Source organism: Martes martes, assembly GCF_963455335.1.
Source record: "Martes martes genome assembly, chromosome: 17".
Taxonomy (NCBI): Eukaryota; Metazoa; Chordata; class Mammalia; order Carnivora; family Mustelidae; genus Martes; species Martes martes.
This window is the reverse complement of record NC_137905.1, coordinates 50,181,140-50,202,787: the sequence shown is the minus strand read 5'-3', so window position 1 is coordinate 50,202,787 and position 21,648 is coordinate 50,181,140. Positions and strand designations below refer to the sequence as shown.

At 57.7% G+C, this 21,648-nt stretch overlaps 3 protein-coding genes across 5 annotated transcripts in view; all 3 read right to left on the bottom strand.

Moving 5' to 3' along the window:
• The window catches only part of C5AR1 (complement C5a receptor 1), a gene marked incomplete at both ends in the record, with an annotated part of 33,532 nt that extends 27,655 nt beyond the window's left edge, over positions 1–5,877 (bottom strand). The window contains 3 exon segments of the mRNA XM_080829302.1: positions 5,773–5,790; positions 5,792–5,829; positions 5,832–5,877. Coding sequence (XP_080685428.1) covers positions 5,773–5,790; positions 5,792–5,829; positions 5,832–5,877 — 102 coding nt within the window.
• Positions 5,878–7,016: 1,139 nt separating this feature from the next.
• Positions 7,017–7,831, bottom strand: INAFM1 (InaF motif containing 1). Its single transcript, XM_080829612.1, has one exon. It carries the CDS (start codon positions 7,786–7,788, stop codon positions 7,357–7,359), a length of 432 nt encoding a protein of 143 aa, XP_080685738.1. The 5' UTR covers positions 7,789–7,831; the 3' UTR covers positions 7,017–7,356.
• A 382-nt stretch (positions 7,832–8,213) lies between these two features.
• Positions 8,214–21,112, bottom strand: CCDC9 (coiled-coil domain containing 9). Of its 3 annotated transcripts, XM_080829301.1 has the most exons (15): positions 21,045–21,112; positions 19,360–19,433; positions 19,110–19,214; positions 17,395–17,496; positions 16,953–17,201; positions 15,614–15,697; positions 15,346–15,519; positions 14,300–14,481; positions 12,143–12,189; positions 11,908–12,040; positions 11,364–11,454; positions 10,844–11,276; positions 10,434–10,526; positions 9,446–9,495; positions 8,214–8,873 (listed from the first exon to the last, which is right to left on the bottom strand). In XM_080829301.1, the coding sequence occupies exons 2-15, from the start codon at positions 19,360–19,362 to the stop codon at positions 8,856–8,858; spliced, it is 1,764 nt and encodes a 587-aa protein (XP_080685427.1). In that variant the 5' UTR covers positions 19,363–19,433; positions 21,045–21,112; the 3' UTR covers positions 8,214–8,855. The 3 variants fall into 3 exon arrangements, with proteins under 3 accessions (XP_080685427.1, XP_080685425.1, XP_080685426.1); XM_080829299.1 differs by lacking the exons at positions 8,214–8,873; positions 9,446–9,495; positions 10,434–10,526; positions 21,045–21,112 and adding an exon at positions 20,164–20,263 and having other exon boundaries at positions 10,597–11,276; XM_080829300.1 differs by lacking the exons at positions 8,214–8,873; positions 9,446–9,495; positions 10,434–10,526; positions 21,045–21,112 and adding an exon at positions 19,685–19,742 and having other exon boundaries at positions 10,597–11,276.
• Between the last annotated feature and the right edge of the window lie 536 nt (positions 21,113–21,648).

The window sequence follows — 21,648 nt, the reverse complement described above, 5'->3', positions numbered from 1 at the left end:
TACCTCCCCCCCAGGACAGCCTTGGCTGGGATGGGACCATCTGTGCAGCTCAACTTACTTTCAGAAGTCGTCATTCCATCCACCTCGTCTCCTTGGAAGGAACGTACTTCCCACTCCCTTATACCAAGCGGCCGTGCAACTTGCTTGGCCAGTAGGAGGAAGGCACACAGGACTCGAGCAGGGGCTTGAAATGCAGTTGGGCTCACACCGCTGCTGTTGCTAGAAGAACCTTTCTGGGATAGCCCGTGGGTCCCAAACATTGGATGCACCTGCCAAGGCCAACCAAGGTCACCCTACCCACCAACACCTGAGAGAGCCCAGTCAGGATCATCAAGCCACCCAGCCACGCCCTGCCCCAATCAGTCAAGCCCCAGATAACCTCAGATTTAGAGAAGAGGTCAGCCAAGATCAGCAGAGCCTTCCAAGCACGATCAGCTGACCCTCAACTGACCCCCAGATGCGTGTGCTAAATAAACATCAGTATGTGTGGGTCACACACAGGTTTTCATTCTTGATCACCCAATGAGGAAACTGACAGTTACCAGCTGTATACCCTCAGACTCACCATCATTACATAGTAGCAGTGTGACTATGTGACGGCCAGATTATTTTATTTAGGATCCACGGGCCACATTGCAAGAGGGTGCCAGGAATGTTGTCAGAAATTGTACCCAGCGCCAGATGTTAAATGTACAGCATCTGGATGGCTGAAGGCGGTTTTACAACTGTGTAAGTTTCAGGATGATGTGGTTGGAGGGTTAACAGGCTTGGAAAACCCATTCTCGGGACTTTCCATAACTTGGCTGGACTTCACCCAGATTTTTCGGAGGCTACATGACTTGTAACATTGCAACAGATCGAATGCAGAAGCAGCTCTGAGAATCCAGTTGTCTTTTTTTTTTTTTTTTAAAGATTTTATTTATTTGACAGACAGAGATCACAAGTAGGCAGAGAGGCAGGCAGAGAGAGGGGGGTGAAGCAGGCTCCCTGCTGAGCAGAGAGCCCGATGCGGGGCTCGATCTCAGGACCCTGGGATCATGACCTGAGCCGAAGGCAGAGGCTTGAACCCACTGAGCCACCCAGGCGCCCCTCCAGTTGTCTTTTATTGAGTTGGACATTGAGTATTCTCAAAACTGTGAAATAATTTAAAAAATGTGAAATAATGTGACTCTTATTAAATTTTTTTTATTTTGGAAAACAGCACTTTTCTTTTTTTTTTTTTTTAGATTTTATTTATTTATTTGACAGAGAGAGAGAGAGCACAAGCAGGGGGGAGCGACAGGCAGAGAGAAAGGGAGAAGCAGCCTCCTCACTGGCAAGGAGTCAGACACTGGGCTCCATCCCAGGACCCCGGGATCATGACCTGAGCCAAAGGCAGATGCTTAATCAACTGAACAACCCAGGTGCCCAAACATAGCACTTTTCATTTAAAATGTTGTTTGTGCTAAAATGCAAGGAGTTTCCAAATGTCCAGCAACAGAGGCGCCTGGGTGGATCAGTTAAGCATCTGACTCTTGATTTCAGCTCTGATCATGATCTCAGGTCCTGGGATCAAGACCCGCATCGGGCTCTCTGCTCCGCGGGGAGCCTGCTTCCCCCCTCTCTCTCTGCCTGCCTCTCTGCCTGCTTGTGATCTCTGTCTGTCAAATAAATAAATAAATTTTTAAAAAAGATTATCTCGTTCCCTCTCCCTCTGCCTCTCCCCCCACCTTGCTCATGCTCTCTCTCAAAAAAATAAAAAAATTTTAAAAACAGATGAATGGGGGCGCTTGGGTGGCTCAGTGGGTTAAAGCCTCTGCCTTTGGCTCAGGTCATGATCTCAGGGTCCTGGGATCGAGCCCCGCATAGGGCTCTCTGCTCAGCGGGGAGCCTCCTTCCCCCTCTCTCTCTGCCTCCTTATGATCTCTGTCTGTCAAATGAATAAATAAAATCTTAAAAAAAAAAACAGATGAATGGATAAACCAAGTGTGATACATGCATTCAATGGAATATTACTTGGCCTTAGAAAGGGAGGAAATTCTGACACATGCTACAGCTTGGATGAAACTTGACCACAGGATGTTAAGTGAAATGAGACAGATACAAAAGGACAAATATTGGATTACTATGAGGCACATAATATGAGGCTTATATGAGATCATAGGACAGGCAAACTCTGAGGCAGAAAGTAGACTAGAGGTTACCTGGGATTGAGGAAGGGGGGGATAGGGAATACTGTTCGATGGGTACAGAGTTTCAGTTTGGGAAGATGGAAACATTCTGGAAAGGAATGGTAGTGATCCTTGCACAGCAGTGTGTCACTAACTGTGCACCTAAAATGTTTAAAATGGTAAATTTTACGTTACATATATTTTGCCACAATAAAATATTTACACAATAAAATATTTACAAAAAATGCAATGAATTTATTATGGTTATTTTTAAATGACTCCATAAGTAAATTTTTTAACTTCTCAGTCTTTTTTTAAGATTTTATTTTTATGTAATCTCCATACCCAACGTGGGGCTTGAACCCACAACCCAGAGACCATGAGCCACTGGCTCCACCCGCTGAGCCAGCTAGGCGCCCCTTGAACTTCTCAGCCTTAATTTAATACTAAATATTAATAGGCACAACTCACATACACAAGAGCTGTTTGGGGTTCTCAATAATTTTTAAGGTTATAGGAGCGCCTGGGTGGCTCAGTAGGTTAAGCCTTTGCCTTTAGCTCAGGTCATGATCCTAGGGTCCTGGGATCGAGCCCCACATCAGGCTCTCTGCTCAGCAGGGAGCCTGCTTCCTCCTCTCTCTCTGCCTACTTGTGATCTCTGTCTGTCAAATAAATAAATAAAATCTTTAAAAATAATAATAATAATTTTTAAGATTGTTAAAAAAAAATCCTAAGAGAAACAAGTTTGAGAACTTCTGCTCTGTGAGCAGCTGAGCTGAGCCTGAGCTAACTGTCCCTGACACATCTCTGCCAGAATCAACAAATTCCCGATTAAAAGGCAAAAAATGTAGTTTTACGTTTCTTCCGGCCAAAGCAGACAGGCGACCTCTAGTGGAAGTACGAGGTATTGCTTGACAGCGCAAAATTTCTCGGTAATTTTGTAGAGGACACAACTCAGTGCTCACACACACACACACACACACACACACACACACACACACAAGATCAAACTCTCACACACGCACACGGTCAAATACGCCTTCACACACACAAACTCTCATACAGACCCACATACACACACATACACAAACACACACACACAGCAATACTGTAACACAGAGACCCAGCCTCACATATGGGCACAGTCACACACGCATACACACACGACACTAAAAATAGCATGATTAACAAAGGGCACTTAGTAAATTACCCCCATTCTCTCTTTTTTTATTGTAATGGAAAATGAGTTTCTTCCCAAAGCCATTAAATAAATGTTGAACAAGTAATTAAGATGAATCTAGGTTTGGCAGCATGCCCGATTAGAGGTCCACGATCCCTTAGCTGAAGTCCTTGGGGACGGATGCATTTCAGAACTCAGAACTGCTCCAGTTTTAGAAAGGCAATTCTGAGCTAATGCTATATTTTGTGTAACACTCCCAGGGACCTGAGGCAGCCCCCTCCCCATCAGACATGTTCATATATTTGCAGCAAAACACGTGTGAAAATTCACACCAAAAGGAGATAAAATAAAGAGCGTAAATAACTCCTATTAGTTCACCTGCCACCATGTGGGCCAAAATTACCCCCAAAGAAATATTTTTCGGTTGTCACAGCTTTTACGAATTCGGAACTGTGGATAAGGGACAAGGGGTACTGTTAGCAGGCCCCTCGCAAGTGCAGGCATTTAGATTCCAGCTTGGATTGTAAACCTGGGATTCCAGCCCCGGGGAGGTGGCGACAGGGCGGACGGCGACTCTTCGGCGCCCCCTCCTGGCAGTCCCACCCCTCGCAGCTCGGCTGCAGACGGGATGTCTACTGGCTTTGGCCTGATCCAGCGATGGGTCCTGATTGGCCTAAACCTTCCGAGTAATCCCGCCTTCACTTGCCAGTGAGTGGTTGAATCCAGAGCTTCACCAACCGCGCCCGACGGCGCCTGGCTCAGGCATTGGCTCCAGGTTTGTCATGTGACCTGCACTGACCCAATGAAACTGAAGGAAAGCCCTGCAGCGCACCAATAGGGGCCAGGCCTCCGTCCCTGGGAGGGATGGGAAGGAGTTCAGGGAGGCGCTCTGCGAAGCCGCTCGGGCATGAGGCTGACTCTATGCACAGAAAGAACCAGAAACGGTTTGCGGAGGACCCAGGTGTCCGACAGCGCCACCGTGCTGGGGCCAAGGCCATGCTTCCCTGAGGCTCCTCCCGGCGACGGCACGGCGGGTACTAGTGCCCGCCCGCTACCACCCCACCCAGCGCTCTGATGGGCAGCCTTTGCTTGAGGACCCCGAGAAACACGCCGCCCCCACCGCCACCCGGACTCCCTCAGGACCCTGTGCCAGCCTCAGGCCCTCTGGCCCAGTCCCTCTTTCCCTCCCTCCTCTCACTGCAACCAGATGGGTGGAGGCGGCGATGGTTGCACAACCCTGTGCTCCATGCCCTGTACCGTGCACTTTAAAGTGGTTTAAATGGTAACTTTTATGCTTCGTGTACTTTACACACACCACGGATTTTGACCACCCACTTTTCTTCCAGGCCACCATCTTGATCGACCCACCGCTGGCCACCACCGTCCCTCCCTCACCTGAACCACGGGAGCGGCTCCTCCCTGGGCTCCCCACTTCGCTCCAACCCTCGCCCCGTACCCCTCCTTCCCACCCCGCAATGAGAGAGTCCTGTTGACAGCTAAGCTGGCTCTGTCCCTCCTCAGCTCACAGACCTCCCGTGGCTTCACCTCACTCCAAGCAAAAGCCGAAGTCCTCAGGGCAGCCTGCGAGGCTCTGCACAATCGGCCCCCTTTTTCTCTCTCAGCTCACCTCCTCCTGCTCTCCCCATCACTCGCTCTGCTCACTCACTGGCCTCGTGGTGGTTCCTTGAACAAGTGAAGCACCTGAGCCTAAGGGCTACCGCACTTGCTGTTCCGACTTCCTGACACAAGCTTCCCTCAGAGATCGGCAGGCCCTGCCCTCACTTCTGCCCAGTGACCAGCAACTCCATCCCGCTTTGTCACCTTGACCCTGATTATTTTCCTCCTTGGTGCTTCTTATGACTGGACATAACGTATATCTAAGTTACTAATCCTATTTTTTGTCTGTCTCTCCTATAATATGTCAGCTCCCTGGAGAGCAGGAAGTTTTGCCTGTTTTGTTCATGGCTGTGACCCCAGTGCCTAAAATAATGCCTGGCACATCGTAAAGGCGCAGTAAATGTTTGCTAAGCCCACAATTAAGAGACAGTGGCCAAAAAAGAGACTGAGAGATCATGAAGGGAGACCAGCACAGGGGAGGCGATAGGGCAGAGGGGGCTGAACCAGGGAAGAAATGGGAAAGTAGGTTGGGCGGTAGAGCAAGGTGGGCACGTGGGGGCAAGATGAGGGAGGGAGGAGAAAGGGAGTGAAAGGCAAGAGAGTGAGTCAGAGAGTCGAGTGAGGGACAGAGGCCAAGACTACACTAAGACAGGTCGGGAGAGACAAAGAGGCAGAGACACAATGAGAGGAGGGCGGGAGAGAACCGTGGAGAGGGAGACACAGAGACAGGAAGAGAAGCCGAGGGATGGGGAGAAGACGGCAGGAAGCTAGAAAGACAGCCCCGGGGGAAGAGAGAGGCAGCCGCAGTCCCCACCTCCAACTCACCACTTGCTGGTCTCCAGCAGCTCCAGACTGACTTGACATCCCTTGGGATCCAGGCTGGGGTTTTTGAATCCCTGAGGGATAGAAGTGGGTGGAGAGAAAGAACATGTGATGCTGTTCAAAAGGCTTCAGGCAGATCACCAGCTTATTCAATCCTCACTGAAACTCTGTACTATTATCATCTTCGCTTTACAGGACCAGAAAGGTTGAGGAACCTGCCCAAGGTCACAGAGCCAGTGAGAGGAGGAAGAGCGGGTATTTGAATCTGGGCATCTTGGCCCCAGAATCAGTGCTCTTTAACCATCACCTGTGCTAACTATAAAGGGGCGCTGTCTTCCTGGGTTCCCCTTCCATCTGGAGACCCCCTCTGGGAAGTGGTGCTAGAAGGGTAGAAGGGAGGAAGGCAGGCAACCAGAATGACTGACATTCTCAGCCCAGTCCTCATCCACAGATGTCCCAGCCTGAGGGAGGAGGCTAAGCTTCACTCTTCTGGGAAAGTCCCCAGTTCAAGGGAGGAGGCTGGACAGGAAAACTGCTTCCTGCCTATGGGGTCCAATGTCCTGCCCAGAGCCAGGCCTCAGTGTCCTGGGTAGGAAGAAAGACTCAACTACCTTTGACTCTTTCAGCAGGACCTAAGTTTCTCTGCCTCTGTCCACCAGGAGTGATGGAGACCAGAGAGGTTGTACTCCTCTTCAAAGGCAGCACAGAGCTGGTAACTTCCTCTGTGATTTCCAGGGAGGCAGAAAAGCCCACTACCACCCCTGTCCACCCTCCTCTCTCACACCCCAGCATGCAGGCCTCAGTCCCTCCCGGTAGCATCCTGACGTCTCAGGGTGACTGAGCTTCTGTCCCTGACATTGTAATTATACTAGTCACAATCCCCCAAACTCTCATTCTTGCCCAGAATCATCCCATCTCTCCCCTCATCTCCTGTGCTGTAACAGGAGGGCAGACCCTCTACCTCCCTCCAGACGCCCTCCTCTTCTGCCCCAAGTATCCGCAGAGCTGTGAAGTCCTTCACACTCTGACCTTCAACTGCCCCATTGCAGAGAAGCCTCCTCCCAGCCCCAAAAACCACATGATGGCGAGAGAACACCCACCCCACCCCCACCCCCACCCAGGTCAGGGGAGAAGCCACCCGACCCACCCAGGGCAAGAGAGATGAAGATCAGACGCTGGGAAGGCCTTCCCCTCACAAACTTGAAAGTAGAGACATCTCGCAAACAATACAACACAGCACTGGGCAGTTGGGGCTGGAATTTATTGCATAGGGATATATGGACACGGAGATTGAGAGGAGGGCGGTGGGCTGTGGGCTCTATGCTCAAAATCCTACGGAGGGTGTCAGGAGGCAGAGGTCAGGATGGGGTCTGCCAGATGGTGGAGGACCCCGGCCTGACGGCAGAGGAGCGAGGCCCCGGGCCAGCTCCCCTTGGCGCCCCCACCCCCATTCTTCTGGATGACGACTCCGGAGACGCTAGGCGATGTCATGAAGAGGGAGCCCGGGCCCAACCGGGTAACGGAGCATCCGCCGTGGGGGCGCGGGCTCTCGAGAGGCGGCGATCCAGCTTGGGTTGGAAGGGAGGGTTACCCGGGTCCTCGCCCCCCAGCGGCCTCCGGCGTCTCTCTGGGTGTCTGACGGTTCGGGCGGCGGCTGGGGTCGCTGTGGCGGCGGCGGCGGCGGCTGCGCGGCAGCTCGAGCTGGGGTCGCGGCCCGCCGGGGGCTCCCAGGAGGCAGGAGACCGAGGCAGCGGCGGGCGCCGGGGCAGGCGGCGCGCCCGGACGGGCGGCGCACGGAGGGGACGGCGCGCTGGGCGGCGGGCCGGCGGGGCCCGCGGGGGGCCGCGTGGGAACCCAGATGAGCCCGTAGTAGACGGCGAGCAGCACGGCGGCCAACGAGACGCAGAGGAAGTAGGCGCAGACCGGGGCGAGGCGCAGCCAGCGGCCCCGCGGGCCTTCGCTCAGCCCGGCGCCACCCGGGCTCTCGCCGCCGCCGCCCACGCAGCTCGTGCCCCGCATCCCCGCAGCCCACTGGGCCCCGCGCAGCGGCCCGCGCAGGCCCCGCCCCCGCGCCCTGGGCCCGCCCCCGCCACCCACCCCCTCGGAGGACCGCCTCCGCGTTCTAAATCTCCCTCGTCCAACCCCGCCCCCACCGGCATGGTCACGCCCCCGAACGGGCGGGCCTCCTCCGGGCTCTGAGCCCGCCCCCTCCCCAGTCTCCAGCCAACCATTATCAAGCTAAGGCTTAACCAGCGTTCCGACCCCACCCCTCACTTAGCTCTGACCCCGCTGTAGGCCTGCAAAGCTAGCTCCCTGCGCTTCCCACTACCGCTAGGCTTCGGTGTGATGCCCACACCTCTTACCTGCGAGCCCGCCCAGAGCCTAGCCCAGCCCTCCTCTTTCTGGCCTCCTCCCCCAGCCCTAACCCCACCCCATTTCGGGATTCAGACTCCTCCCAGGCATCCTGCCCCGCCTCCGAGCTCCACGGCCTTGCGAGGTTCAAGCCTCACAAAGCGCCCCCCGTCCTTAGCCGCAGGCCCGCTCCGCTTCTAACTCGCCTTTCTCCGAATCGGATTCGAATCTAGCACTCGAAGCCACCCTCTTCTCTCCCTGGACTCACGCTCTCCAGTCCAGGCTCCACCGCTTTCCTCCGCCTCACTCCACTAGTTCTAGCACCGTACTGAACACGCCCCCGACCGAGGGCTGCACCCCACACCCGCATTAGGAACGCCCATCTAAACCAGCTCTCGCCGCTCCATCCCATATCTAAGGCCTTCCTGCGCTCTCCGTCCGCCAGAATTCTGGCCCCGCGCCGGCAGCCTAACCACGCCCCCGGCGGGACCTCCTCTGTACTTAGTGTTCTGAGGCCTAAACACCCCCGAAGCCCCAGCTGGGCCCCACAACCCAATCACGCCCCTTCCCCAACTCCTCCCCACCACCCTCTATTTCTCCTTCTCCCTAAAATCACGGGATTCAGAGCGGTCTCCGGGGAGGAGAGAGCGCAGCCTGGGAATCCAGACTAACCCCCTCCTGCCGCCCCCACCCCATCAAGGCGGGGAAGCTTCAGTCCCCTCCCAGCAGCGTCTTCAGGAATTCGGGGAGGCCTGCGGGAGGAGGGGAGGGGAGGGAAGACGTATCAGGGGGGTGGAGAAAGGAAGACCCCCTTCCTCCCGCCTCTTCCGCCACGGAAAAGCCCGCCAAGCATAGCAACCCAGCCTGCCCTGCCAGAAACACAGTTCAAAGGTTAGCGGAAGCACTGCGTTTAATAGGCGACGGGGCCGGTGGCCCGGTAATTCCGAGTCCAGTGGAAGAGTCACCGGCTATCTGCCAGGCCCCAGATGTAAACCGGGAGGCAGCAATCTAGGCCCGGGGACCGGCATCTATCACCCCATGGCTTCCATTAGGTGAGTGATTCGGGGGCGTCTCAGCCCTCCCGGTGCCACGGCGCCCCCCGAAGCGTGAGAGTGGACTACTGCCCTGGCCCCACCCCGTTCACGGTCCCTGGCTCCGCCCCCCTTACATTTAACCCTCTTCTGGCGGGAGTGTGACGGAAGCAGAGGACAGAGGCGCAAGGCGGCAGGAGGTTAGTGCAGAGCGCGGAGGCCACGGTCGGCGGGCGCGGTCAGCGGGCGGCCCCCGGTGGCGGAGCGGCAGCCACCACCTTGCAGAAACGCACCCTCTGGAAGTCGGTGATCTCCGCGGTCTCCTGGCCCTCGGTGCCCGCCTCTGAGGAAAGAAGAGGCAGTCAGCGGAGGGGACAGTCTCCCCCACCCTCCACCCGGACACCTCCTCCCCCGCCCCGTCCAGTTCTGTCTCTTGATCCCAACTAAGCCCGGCTGCAGTCGCCCCGTGCTAAGTGGCTTATGGGTCTCGGACTCCTCTCATCTTCACAAGGGACCCACAAGCTGCGTGCACGCCAACAGGACCCTGTTTACAATCGATGAAATCATTGTAGTCACCCTAAACTCTGTCCTCGCACACCCCAGCCGCCGCCCCCCTCACACTCCCACGGGCATAAACTGACTCCCATCACGCCCGCCCTATTGGACCTGTCCCTCTCTGCCCTTGCCCACGAAGAGTGCTGACCAGATCTCCCTTGGCTCTGCCCCAAACTCTAACCCCGCTCCTGGGGAGGTCCCTGGATCGCAACCTAGTTTGATGGAGGTGGAAGCAGCCTTGGGCCCAACCCTGTCACGGGGGTCTGCGTTTCTATTCTAATTTATCCTACGTGGTTAGACCTCAAAACACCAATCCTGCCCGCAGCTAAATCCGTAATTCTACCCCTCTCCCATTTAAATTCCTAATTTTGCCCTCAGCCCCGCCCCCTTGAACCTAGCCCCACCCCATTACTTTCTGGGGACATCCCCAGACCCCGGGGTCTGCCTCCAAATCCCAGTCCCATCTCAGCCCCACCTCCTCACAGCCCCCCTCCCCCCTCCACTCAATCCCCTAGCACCGAGATTCTCCACTTAGCTCCACCCCCTTGACCTTGGCCCCAGTCTCGCAGGATCCTAGCTAGCACTGTAGCCTCACCCCCAGGTCCACTGCTACGCCCCATGTACCCAGCTCCACTATGTCCTACTCTCCCCAAACCCTCCCCTCAGCGCCAGAGGGAAAAAAAGAGGAAGGAAGCTGGCCCCGCTGGGCCCCGTCCACTCCCCCACCTGGAGCTGCGTCAGACCTTTCCTCCTCAGCTTTCTGGGTTCCTGGGAGGCTGGGCCCACTCTCCAGGGAGGCAGGGGCTGGCTGGTCACCTCCTGGGGAAGGAGGAGGCCCAGTCAAGTCCCTACCCCTCCCAATTCTCCCCCACCCTGAGAGAGAAGGCCCTGGGGGAGTGAGGGGTGTTCAAGGACACACTTAGGGAATATCATTTGAGGACTTGAACTCTTTATTGGGGACGGGGCATTCCAGAGACAGGCATGGGCTGTCCTCCCTAGCCACCAGGGCGGTGGGGCACCCAGGGTCCCGGGGCCCAGCCCCAGACAGTCCCCACGGCCAGTGCACCCCCAGAGCGCACATGCACGCACACACACAAGCAGCTAGCTTCATGCATTTCCAAAAGGCCAGGCCTCGCCCGGGGACAGGGCACCGGCCAGGTGGGCGTCCCGGGGAGACCTCAGCTCCATCTCTTCACCCCAGTCAGACACGGGCTGGTGGTCCCCAGGGGGTGAGAAGGGGCTAGAAGGCGTGGCAGGGGCCGGGGGCAGTGGCGGGGGCTTCTCTGGCCGGGACGGCTCTGCGTCAGCCTGCTCACCGGTGGGACTTCCGGTGCGGCTTCTGGGACTTCCGGTGCGGCTTCTCGTAGGGCTTCTGGTGGCCTCTGCCTCCGGGGGCTGGTGGTCTTGGGCTGGTTCTTCCTCCTCCTCATCAGCCTCTTCTTCTTCCTCGACCTCCTCTTCCTCTTCCTCCTCCTCACTCACATCTTCCCACTCCTCATCCTCCCCCTCGTCCTCCTCCCCCTCGTCCTCAGGGGGCCGGTGGGCAGGAGGAGCTGGGGTCTCCAACGGCTGTGGGGAACACGAGGCAGGTTGGGGAGAGGAGGTGGGCCGCGAGCACCCCCACGCCCCCTCCCCAGCAACTAGAGCCCACCTTACCTGCGTGGCCGTTACCTCAGGCAGAGTGGGCTGGGGGGCCTCAGGGGCTGGGGACACTGCCTCCTTCCTTTCCCAGCGGTCATCGTGGTCACTGGAGGGGACAGAGGAAAGGGGTGAGGCCCGGGTGGCCGGGAAGAAGGGGCGTCTCACCTCCAGGTCCTCTCCTGGAGAAAAGCTGCCAAATTCAACTCAGGGCGCGAGGGGGCTGGAGTTTTCCAGGAGCAAAGCCAGCACATGGGAGAGCCGAGGAGGAAATGGTGGGGGAAGTTCCCCCAGGTGTCAGGGACAGACAGATGGAGGGGCGCCAGGTGGCAGAAGAGGAGCGAAAGGAGATGAAGGGAGAGATGCAGGTAAAGCAGAGAGCTAGGCCCGAACTCCCCAGAAACAAGAGCCAGACCCACAGAGAGACGAGCACCGAGAAAAGACAGGGACGAGAGCACAGACGTGCCCCCATGTTCAGGAGTCAGAACCACCACAGATCGAGCCAGACAGCCCTGCTGGGGGCGCGGGGGTGTGTGCACACCAAAGGAAGGGGTGCCCCCACCTGTAGGCACGAGGGGCTGCCTTGGTCTGGGGTCGGCTACTCTTCCTCCTCCTGCGGCTGACCTCAGCTTTGTGCTGGGACAGGAACTCCCTGAAAGTGGGGGGCTTGGGGGGCCGCGTCCAGGCCTGGTCATCTGCAACAGAACCCAGGAGGAGTCGGGGACAGGGGCATGGCGCAAAGTAACCCCTGTGCTGGGCCCTGCCAGCTGCCCGCCCGCCCCAGGACACCCACTCACCATAGCGGTGAGATGGTTCGAGGGCAGCAGCTGGGCCATCCTTGAACCTGGGAAAAAGAGAAAGGGGGTGAGCACACAGCTGGGGGAACAGTGGGAGCAAGAGGGGTGGGAAGAGATAGGGAGACAGATGGGGGCCGGGGTCAAAAATCAAGATCATAGAAGGAGAGATGGTCAACCAGAGGTGGTCACTGATTAGAAGGCAGACAGGATCAGGGGACGGACAAGAGGCAAACTTGACATTGTAGTGGCAAATAGAAAAAAGTCAGTATTTGACCCCAAAAAACACAAAAATTTAGGAAGTACATGATCTGTAGCTTCCAGTCTGGCCTCAGTTCCTATCACTGTCTCCCATCTCCCCAGCTAAGCAGAGTCTCCTACCACACAGAGCTCTGTCTCAGGGCCTTTGCACCAGCTGCTCCTGGGACACTTCCCCAGACTTTTCAGTGGCCTGTACCCTCACCTCCTCCAGGCCTCAGCTCAGACCCTCCAAAATCCCTAACATAATCACATATTGTTTTATATATATCACCAAAGTCTAAAACGAGAGCCTCCATCCCTCTCCGTATTCTTTGCTGTTCTTTGTGACCTGCCACTGGACCAAGTGTCTACCTTTCCAACTCAACTCGAGGTTCCCTGAAGGCAGAAGTGTTTTGTTCACCACTGTATCGCCATCACCTTTCATGACACAGATAAGAGACTCAATAAATATTTGCTGACAGGTGCGCCCATGTGGCTCAGTCAGTTAAGCATCTGCCTTCAGCTCTGGTCATGATCCTGGTGCAGTCCCAGGATCAAGCCCCGCATGGGGCTCCCTGCTCAGTGGGGAGCCTGCTTCTCCCTCTCCCTCTGCCCCTCCCCTGGCTGTGCACGCTCTCGCTCTCAAAATCTTTTAAAAAAAAATTTGCTGGGGAGCCTGGGTGGCTCAGTCAGTTAAGTGTCTGCTTTCGGCTCAGATCATGATCCCAAGGTCCCGGATTCGAACGCCGCATCGGGCTGCCTCATCAGTGGGGAGCCTCCTTCTCCTTCTGGCTGCTGCTCCCCTGCTTGTGCTCTCTCTCACTATATCTCTATCAAATAAATAAAATCTTTTTAAAAAAAAATAGCTACAGAAATCAAAGCACGCATGCGCTAATGAGACCGGCTGCAAGCTGCCTTGGGGACACAAGGGACGAACCCTGACAAGGTCTCCCTAGAAGTCTCCAAAGGGTCAGCTACAGTATCTGTGCAAAGTATTTCTCGCACTTGCACAAGCTCTGCCCCCTGATCCAGAAATGAATGCTCCGTGCACTGGGCACACAGCCAACAGCCTCTCTGTCCAGCCAGCGTCAACAACGAACAGGGCCGGCGTGAGAACTTTCCGAGCAGCGGGGCGGGCAGCACGGCATAACGACGACAACAGCAGGGGTGCCCGGGGGGCTCAGTCGGCTGGGCGTGTGACTCTTGAGTTCAGCTCCCGTCATGATGTTGGGGTCATGGGATCGAGCCCCACGTGGGGCTTTGCACTCAGCAGGGAGTCTGCGTGAGGACTGTCTTTGTCTCACCCTCTGCCCCCGCAAACCCCAAATAAAAATAATAAATAAATAAACTCCAGCTGCAGATTTAATGATGACGGCTGGCTGGCTCTTCGGTCCGGAGACCAGCCCTCCTGTCAATGACACAAGGAAGAGCTTCGCCTGAAGTTGGACTAACGGGCTGCTTCCTGCGGCCCGAAAGGGGACCCGGCCAGATAAGGGTAAAAGTGCCCCCCGGATGAGGGGTGTGGGTTGGGGGGGCGGGCACGCAGTTTGAAGGTCTCATCGCTGGCCGCCCATCCTCGCACCTTCCCTGTTTGGAATTTCCATCCGTGCCCTTAGCCAGGGCACCGCTGCACAAACCACCCACTAGATCAGCTTAGTTTCCCGCCACAGCAATGCCGACGTCGCCAACAGGGCAGGGAGCATGTCCCCCTCCCTCCCGCGCACCTGCCAATGCCATGGCCGGCACTTCTCCGGAGAGCGTCTGCCGCCTGAGCCCTGGAACGAACCCACGGGGAGCAGAGCTGAGTGCAGCCTGCACCGGGGAGCCAAGCCCAGCTGGGATGCCAGAGACAGAGACAGAGGAGGGAAGTCGGGGTCAAGGCCAAGGAGCCAAACGGGGACGAGCAGAGGGGACACTCACATCCCGTCGGTCTTCTCGGCATCCCACTCCCGCCGCCACTGGCCAGTGGGCTTGCGGTGTCTCTGCAGCCGCTCCTGGTCGATCTTCTCCCTCTCCTGCTTCCAGCGCAGATACTCTGACCGCTCCCGGCCCGTCATGGACAGCGTCATGTCACCCGTGCCGCCCAGGCCGGCCCGGCGGCCCTGCCCACCCACAGACAGACAGTCAGGGCCCCATTCCCCAGGCCGGCCCACCCCAGCCTCTCCCCCATGTGCCTGCTGCACTCAGCAGTAGGGCCATGCCCGACACGAGGGGCGACAGGCTGGAGGCTGGAACCAGGTCAGCTCCTGACGCACCTCTGCGGAGAGGCCGTCCCAGATCGCTCCCTCTCAAGTAGTGCCCTCTCTAGTCCCTCTCCCTGCTGGAGTTTTCTTCACAACCTTTCGCACTACCTGACACCCCACTGCAGGTTGGTTTACAGAGCACCCCCCCCCCCACGAATCAATTTCATCGGGGCGGGAGCTTGGCCCTAAGACAGTCCCAGTGGGCACCTGAGTGGCTCAGTCATTAAAGTCATTGCCTTCAGCTCAGGGCATGATCTCTGCGTCCTGGGATCGAGTCCCATCGGACTCCCTGCTCAGCGGGGAGTCTCTCCTCCTTCTCCCTCTACCAAGTCCCCCCACTTGTGCTTGCTCGCTCACTCTCTCCCCCTCAAATAAATAAAATCTTAAAAAAAAAAAAAAGAAAAAGAAAAAGCCCTAGCACCTAAGTTCATATCCAGCATCCAAAAGGTCCCATAAACACTACTAACAATCCCGAGAGGACGTCGCCCAAAGGCTCCATAAAGCTAAAGAGGAAAGCACGACGGTGCCCAAACAAGAACGGACCATCAGCTCGAGGCTGAAAGACGGGGAGGGGAGGCTGCGCCCCCAACCGCTATCTCGGCCACCCTGGGCTTGGTACTCGGGCACCCCCCTGGCACCCCCCCCATCAACGGTCGCTGCAGGAAGGACAGACCGTTGGGAGACTGGGGCTCGACCCAGGGTGCCCCGGCTGCCAGCACCCACCTGCCGCTCCTGCTCCAGGCCGCAGCGCACCCGCTCAAAGTCAGGCCCCCCCCAGTTGCGCCCATGCCGGCGGCTGCCTTCCCGCCGGTCCCGCTCAGGCTCCTCCAGGGGCCCGCTGCGTCGTCGGGGGTCATCCAGGAAGTTCCGCACCGGGTTGGGCTCCAGCACACCTTCCTGCGGGCACAGGGAGCGTGAGGGAGGAGGGGTTGGAGGGCTCACGGGGGCCCAGGCAGCTCCACCCCGCCGCAGGGACACCCAGGGCACTGACCCGCTGGTTGCGCTCGTACTCCGCTATCTTCTCCATCTCCTCGTTCATCTTCTCGATGTTCTGCCGGCGCCGCTCCTCCCACTCCTGGGGACAGGCAGGACACAAAGACAGGGACGCCGGGGCGTCAGCATCCGTGCGGAGGAACAACCACAGCAGGCCCGAGACTCTCTGCAGACGGGCCTGCTCGCCAGGCCAGCTCCGGGCTGGCATCTGGGCATTCAGCTCCCGGCACGTTCCCGGGCAACGGTTAGCTATGAAGGGAGCTCAAAGCACCTCGGCTGTCTGTGCCGACGGTGTGGCATGTGCTGGGCACCCGCTTTCCTGCTGGGGTCTGGACTGGGACTTGTACGAGGCAGAAGGGGACCTACGGAAACCCCAGGCAGGTGGTCCCCAGGGAGTCCCTGGTAGACAGCCCTTTGTCAGCAGGATTCAGCGCTGGAGGAACTGAGGGCACCATAAGGTGTGGCTATAACAGACCAGATCGCTCCCGAGCCCGCATCCGATCCCCTCCAGATGTCTTCCCCTCCACCTCCTCCCCTTGGTTTCCCACTGTAATAGATCTCAGCCGCCAATCTTTCTAGGGGAACACTGAACCCAGAAAGGGAGCCAAGGACCATGACACCCCACAGCTGTCACAGAAATGATGTCCGTAACAGCAGTAATAACCTGGAAGATGGTGAGGTGCCCCCCCTCCGCCGCACAATCCATTCTCCCCTTCTTCCGTGGGAACAGAACTTTAGATGAGCACATGGCCAAGTTGCCAGAGAGGACATTTGCGTTCCCACAGCTCGGCACACGGGGGAGAAATAAACTTCCACCTGGGTTAAGCCACGGTGTCCTGAGGTCTTTCGAGGACAGCAGCTTAATGTGTGCAAATAATAAACACCCGCAAGTAATGTTCTTCAAGTGCTTCCCCGGAGGGCTTCAATGCCTGATGTCCCAGAATGCTCGCAATACCCTTGAAACCTGACTCTTATTACTCTCCTGAGAACTCAGAAGCTCCCAGGGGGAAGTGAGCTGCCCAAGGGCAGGGAATTAATGGAACCAAGTTGACCCCAAGTCCACGGTGGGCCCTGAGCCGCTCTGCTAGACAGTCTCCCAGCCCCTGACCCGCGCATCCGGGAGGGAGAGCAGTTGCAGGTACATCACCGCTCCCCACGAAGAAATCCAGCCGCGAGACAGAGTAAGAGAGCAAGCAAGGGCACGTGGACCAGACGGAAACGTTGCACCAGAATGAGCAACACAGAAACAGATACCGGTCCACGTGCAAGTAGGACCAAAGAGCAATGAGACAGTAAGGGCCTCTGCCAGATGACTCTCGCCTACCCCAGGCTTCTACCTTGGATTTGCGGTCGGCAGCTGAGGCATCTCCAGCTCCAGAGAGATGAGGGGACCCCCTGGCCCGGCCCCTCCGGCCACGGCCCCCAGCTCCTCCTCGAGACTGCTCCCCAGAACTGGCCTCCCAGCTGCGGGCCGCCCGGCCCATGCCTGCCCGACCTCCCTGCTGGGGGGCTGTCCGGCCTCCCTTGCTGGCTCCTGGAGGTCGCGGAGTCCCAGGAGACCTCCGGGAGGGACCCAAGTTCTTCTCCTGGAGAAGGGAAGGGAGGAAAAGTACAGTCACCGGGATGAGGAGACTGGGACCCCCCAACCCTGAGGGCAGCGGTGAGATCGGAGACCAGCCCCAGGGTGGGGGCAGCCAGCACAGGAGGCCTCTCAGGCCCCAGGTCTCCATGCTCACCCCCCTCTGTCCTGAAGAGTCCCCCCCCCAGTGCGGAGCTCACCGCCTCCACCACCGCGTTCTCCTTCTCCACAGAGCGGCCCTTCCGGGGAGCTGTCACAGCCACTCCCTCGAGTTCGGCTTTTTTCCGGTCCTCCTCGATTTCCTAGAACCAAACAGCAGGAGAGGAGTGTCAGAGGTACTGGTGCCAGCTGGATTCCCACAGCCCCCTGAACTCCCCCCAAGACTAGCCCCCACCTAGGCCTCTCTCCTGAGTTTAACAGGAAAGCTGGTCCATTCAGCGTCTTCCCCACCACCACCACTACCACACCACGCTATTCTCCAGCTCAGAAGCCTCCTGGGATACCCATCTCTGAGCATGAGCCAAAGGCTTCCCCACAGCCTATGGGGCCCTACAGGATCTGGCCTCATGATCACCTTGACCTCATCCCCCACCCTCTCCCCCTTCTTCTCCCCCTCACTCACCCTGCCCTTCTCACTGTTCCTAGAACATACCAGGCTCAGACCTGCCTCAGGGCCTTTGCACCTACTGCCCCCTCTGCTGGGAACACTCTTACCCTAGAGAGCCTTTACTCCCTCACCTCCTTCGGGTTTCTGCTCCTGGAATGTCCCCTTCTCAGAGAAGCCTTCCCTGACCTCCCCTACATTCTCTTGGCTCTTCTCCTGCTCACTACCCAGCATTACATGTATTTTGCCTATTGTCTGCCTTCCCCCCTGCAACAGATGCTGCCTGAGGACACGGGTATCTGGCTCTTTTGTTCACTGATGTATACCCCAAACCAAGAATCATCCATGACACGCAACAAAAACTCAATATGCGTCATCTTCTTTTTTTTTTTTTTTAAAGTAAACGAATGAATGCATGAAAAATGAATAAATGAAACCCATTCTTCCTCTCAGGCCTCTTTTCAGGAAGAGCCCCGCCAACCACCCTGGCACTTTTGACAAAGATCTGGGCGGCATCGTGGCCTCTCGCTCCTCACAGCCTGTCACTGAGCCCTCCCAACAGCCCTGTCCCACGCCGGGCACCTCCTCTCCTTCCTCCTTGGCCTCTGGGCTCCGGTATCCCCTCCTCCCAACCAACACCACACAGCAGCCAGGGGGCTCTTCCTAAAAGGCTACTCTGGCCTGATCCCACTCCTGTTCCATAGCCCCCCAGGGCTCCCCTGTGCCCTCAAGAGAAAGTCCAAACTCCCAGTCTGGCTGCCAGGGTCAATATCCCTCTACTGACCTTCCAACCTTAAGCTCCGAGTTTCTACACAAACTCTTCCCTCTGCCTGAAACACGTTCGGCTCTTCTTTCCAGCTGGCTAACTCACCCTTCAGGTCTCAGAATCTCGTCCTCCAGGAAGCCCTCCCAAGTATCCCCCACACTGGGTGAAGAGCCCCCTTTGGCTCCCGCCTGACCTCTAAACTCCTGTGGCTCAACCCAGCCTACTGCGGGTCACCACTGCCTGAGGAGCCGGTGCTCCTACTGGACTGTGAACTCTGGACTGTGAAGTCTGGAATGACCTCAGGGCTGTCTCAGTCATAGCTATGTGTCCAGCCACACTCAGCCTAGAGCCTGGCAGTGAAGGCCCCGTAAGTATTCCTGCATGAACGATGGAACGATGGAATGAAAGAAGGAATGCCAGGCTAAGGCCTTTGCCTTTTATCCTGAGAGTGATGGGGAGCCATGAAAAGATTTGAAGGGAGAGGTGAGGGAAACTCACTGCGGGGAGGAGAGGGGATGGGGTCTCCCAGGGCGGGGCTAGGGCACCTGGTAGCGCCGGATGAGGGCCTCATTCTTTCGCCGAAGAGCCTCGATCCTCTTGTCCAACTCGGCATCCTTCTCCTCCTTCGATTTCAGATCCAGTGTGGCTGACTGAGAGGAGGAGACAGCTGAGAGACAGTAAGAAAAACCTATACCCAACCCAGTGCCATTGGATCCAGGGTCTGAGTCCTGGGTCCCCTCCTCCCAAGCCCCTGACCCAAAGCGTAGATTCTAGAGAGCCCACTTTCCATCTCACCATTCCACTGGCAAGGTGGAGCCAGGGTCCCAGCAACCTTCCCCTGTAGAATCTGGACACAGCACTGGGGGTTCCTGAAGGTAAAGGGAACAAAAGGTCTAAGGCCAAATGCCTCCTCAATCTGCTTCCGTCTCACCCTTACCCGGGACTCCTCTCAAACACACATGCACATGAACAACCCCAGCTGCACCCCCAAGAGAATTCTAGTCCTCACTACCATTCCCTCTTCTTGTGCGAACCCGACCCCTACCCGGAGAAATCTAGAGTCCACCACCTCCTGAACATTTGTGCCCATTCCCTACTTAAACACTAGAGTCGCACCCACCTTGGGAAAGCTCTGGTCCCACCCTACAGCTTAAGGAAACATCCAACACTGCTCCCTTCCAAACGAAGATTCTAGCCCAGCCTCTAGACCCCGGTGCTGGGAGTTTTAACCCAGGCCTCCATCTCCGGAGTGCTTTAGACACATCCTCCCGCTCCCCATCTGTACAAGAAGATTCTAGGCCCACTTTTCTTTGCCCACTCTGGTGCCCCTCCATCCCCGTGAACCGTCTAAACCCATCTCTTTCCCAGGAACGGTTCAAAATAACCCCACACAAAAACAAGCTCGAACCCTACACGTTGCCCGGACCCTGGGAGAGCACTTTAAACCCACGCCTCCCTCTGGGAATGTCCTAGCCCCGCCTCCAACGTCCGGAGAAAGGTACCGCTGCCTCCCCAACAACCCCGCAAAGATTCCCAAAACAGGCCCAGTGTCCACTGGCGAGGCTTCCTGGGCTTGGCTCAACCCAGGGAATACTCTACCCGCCCCGACGCAGACAAAACTTCCCCGCCCGCGCGCGCCTTTGCAGGGAAAAGCTCCAGCCTCTACCGGGTCCGGAAGGCCACGGCCCCGCCCCACCCCAGGACCAACTTTCTCGCCCCGCCTTTCCCTCTAATCCTTTGACCCCGCCCACACGCGCGTCTTTAACCAGACCCCGCTTCTGACTTTCCCAGCCCTCCCCCAGGCCCCGCCCCCTGGGTCCCATGGCAACAGCCAGAACACGCCCTCTACTCTCGCGTTATTACACCGGCCCCGCCTCCGATTTGCACAGCCAACCTCCCGGTCACGCCCCCTGCCTCCCAGCTCCGCCTCGTCGTGTCAAACTATGGCTCCGCCCCCAGTGCCCCCAGCCGAGATTCTGGCTCCGCCTCCAGCGTCCGCGCGGACGCTCAGACTCCCGGCAAAACTTTCTGGCTCCACCCTCAGCATGCCCAGCCAGCACCCTGGTTCCGCCCCTGCCACCCACAACTTTTTGGCCCCGGCCCCACCCTCGGAAGTCAGGGCCGACGATCTGGAGCCACTCCACGCTCAGGCAAAACTTTCTGGCCCCGCCCCCAGCACGTTCGGCCAGCGTCCCAGCCCCGCCCCCTAGCTCTCCAGGCACCACTTTGGCTCCACCCCCAGCACGGGCACAACTTTTTCAGCCCCACGCCCCGGCCCCACCCACAGCCCGGCCCGCCCGGGTCCTGCCCACCCGCCGACGTCCCGCCCCACCGGGGCCCCTCCAGCTTCCCATGTGGGCGTCCTGTCCCCGCCCCCCGCAGAGTACGCTGTCCCGCCCGCACCCGCTCCCTCTGCCCGCCACGTGGGATGCCAGGCCCCGCCCCCTCCGGGCGCGCTCCCGACCCCCTCCCCGGGTCACCTGTCCCGGAGACCCCGCGGCGTCCGCTACTCCGCTCCGTCGGCCTCCGCGTCCGCAGCTCCCGGGCCGCGCGCGTCACTTCCCGCCCGCACCACGTGAAGAGGGGAACTAAAGAGGGTCACTTCCGGTCCTGCCGGCCCGTTTCCGGGAACCTTAAAGGCGCCGCGCCCCCGCGGGTGCAGGCGGGAGTGTGTCTAGGTGGTCCGCAGGGGTATTCTGGAAGCTTGCTCAGCTTCGTTTGGCCTAGATTACCTCCTTCCGGGGAAAGGAGACAACAGTCTCTTTCCGGCCTCTGTTTCCTCTTTCCTGGTTCCAATAAATTGGTAACAGGCACGAGGCAAAGACTCCTGGAAGCCTGACCTGCCAGATTGTGCTGGGGGTGGCTGGGGAATCCCTCACGCTCCTGCCAGTGAAACCTTAGAGTAGAAGCTTAAAAATTTCAACCGATTGAATCTTTCCTTCACTCTCTAAATCTGCACTGAGTGACAGGCTGGGGGAAGGTGCAGTGCATGGGGAGGAAGGGGGTCAAGGAGATGAGCTGGTGAGGGAAGGCACAAGTAAATAGGAAATAACAAAAACAGAAATGTGGAGATACCTTACGGAG

What these genes read in the sequence shown, in the direction of transcription:
- INAFM1 (XM_080829612.1), bottom strand. Translation starts at nt 7,788, where the DNA reads ATGCGGGGCACGAGCTGCGTGGGCGGCGGCGGCGAGAGCCCGGGTGGC.
- CCDC9 (XM_080829301.1), bottom strand. An exon ending in AGTACGAGCGCAACCAGCGG is followed by an intron (nt 15,520 to 15,613) that starts GTCAGTGCCCTG and finishes CTGTGCCCGCAG; the next exon opens with GAAGGTGTGCTGGAGCCCAA. An exon ending in GCAGCCCCTCGTGCCTACAG is followed by an intron (nt 11,455 to 11,907) that starts GTGGGGGCACCC and finishes TGTCCCCTCCAG; the next exon opens with TGACCACGATGACCGCTGGG.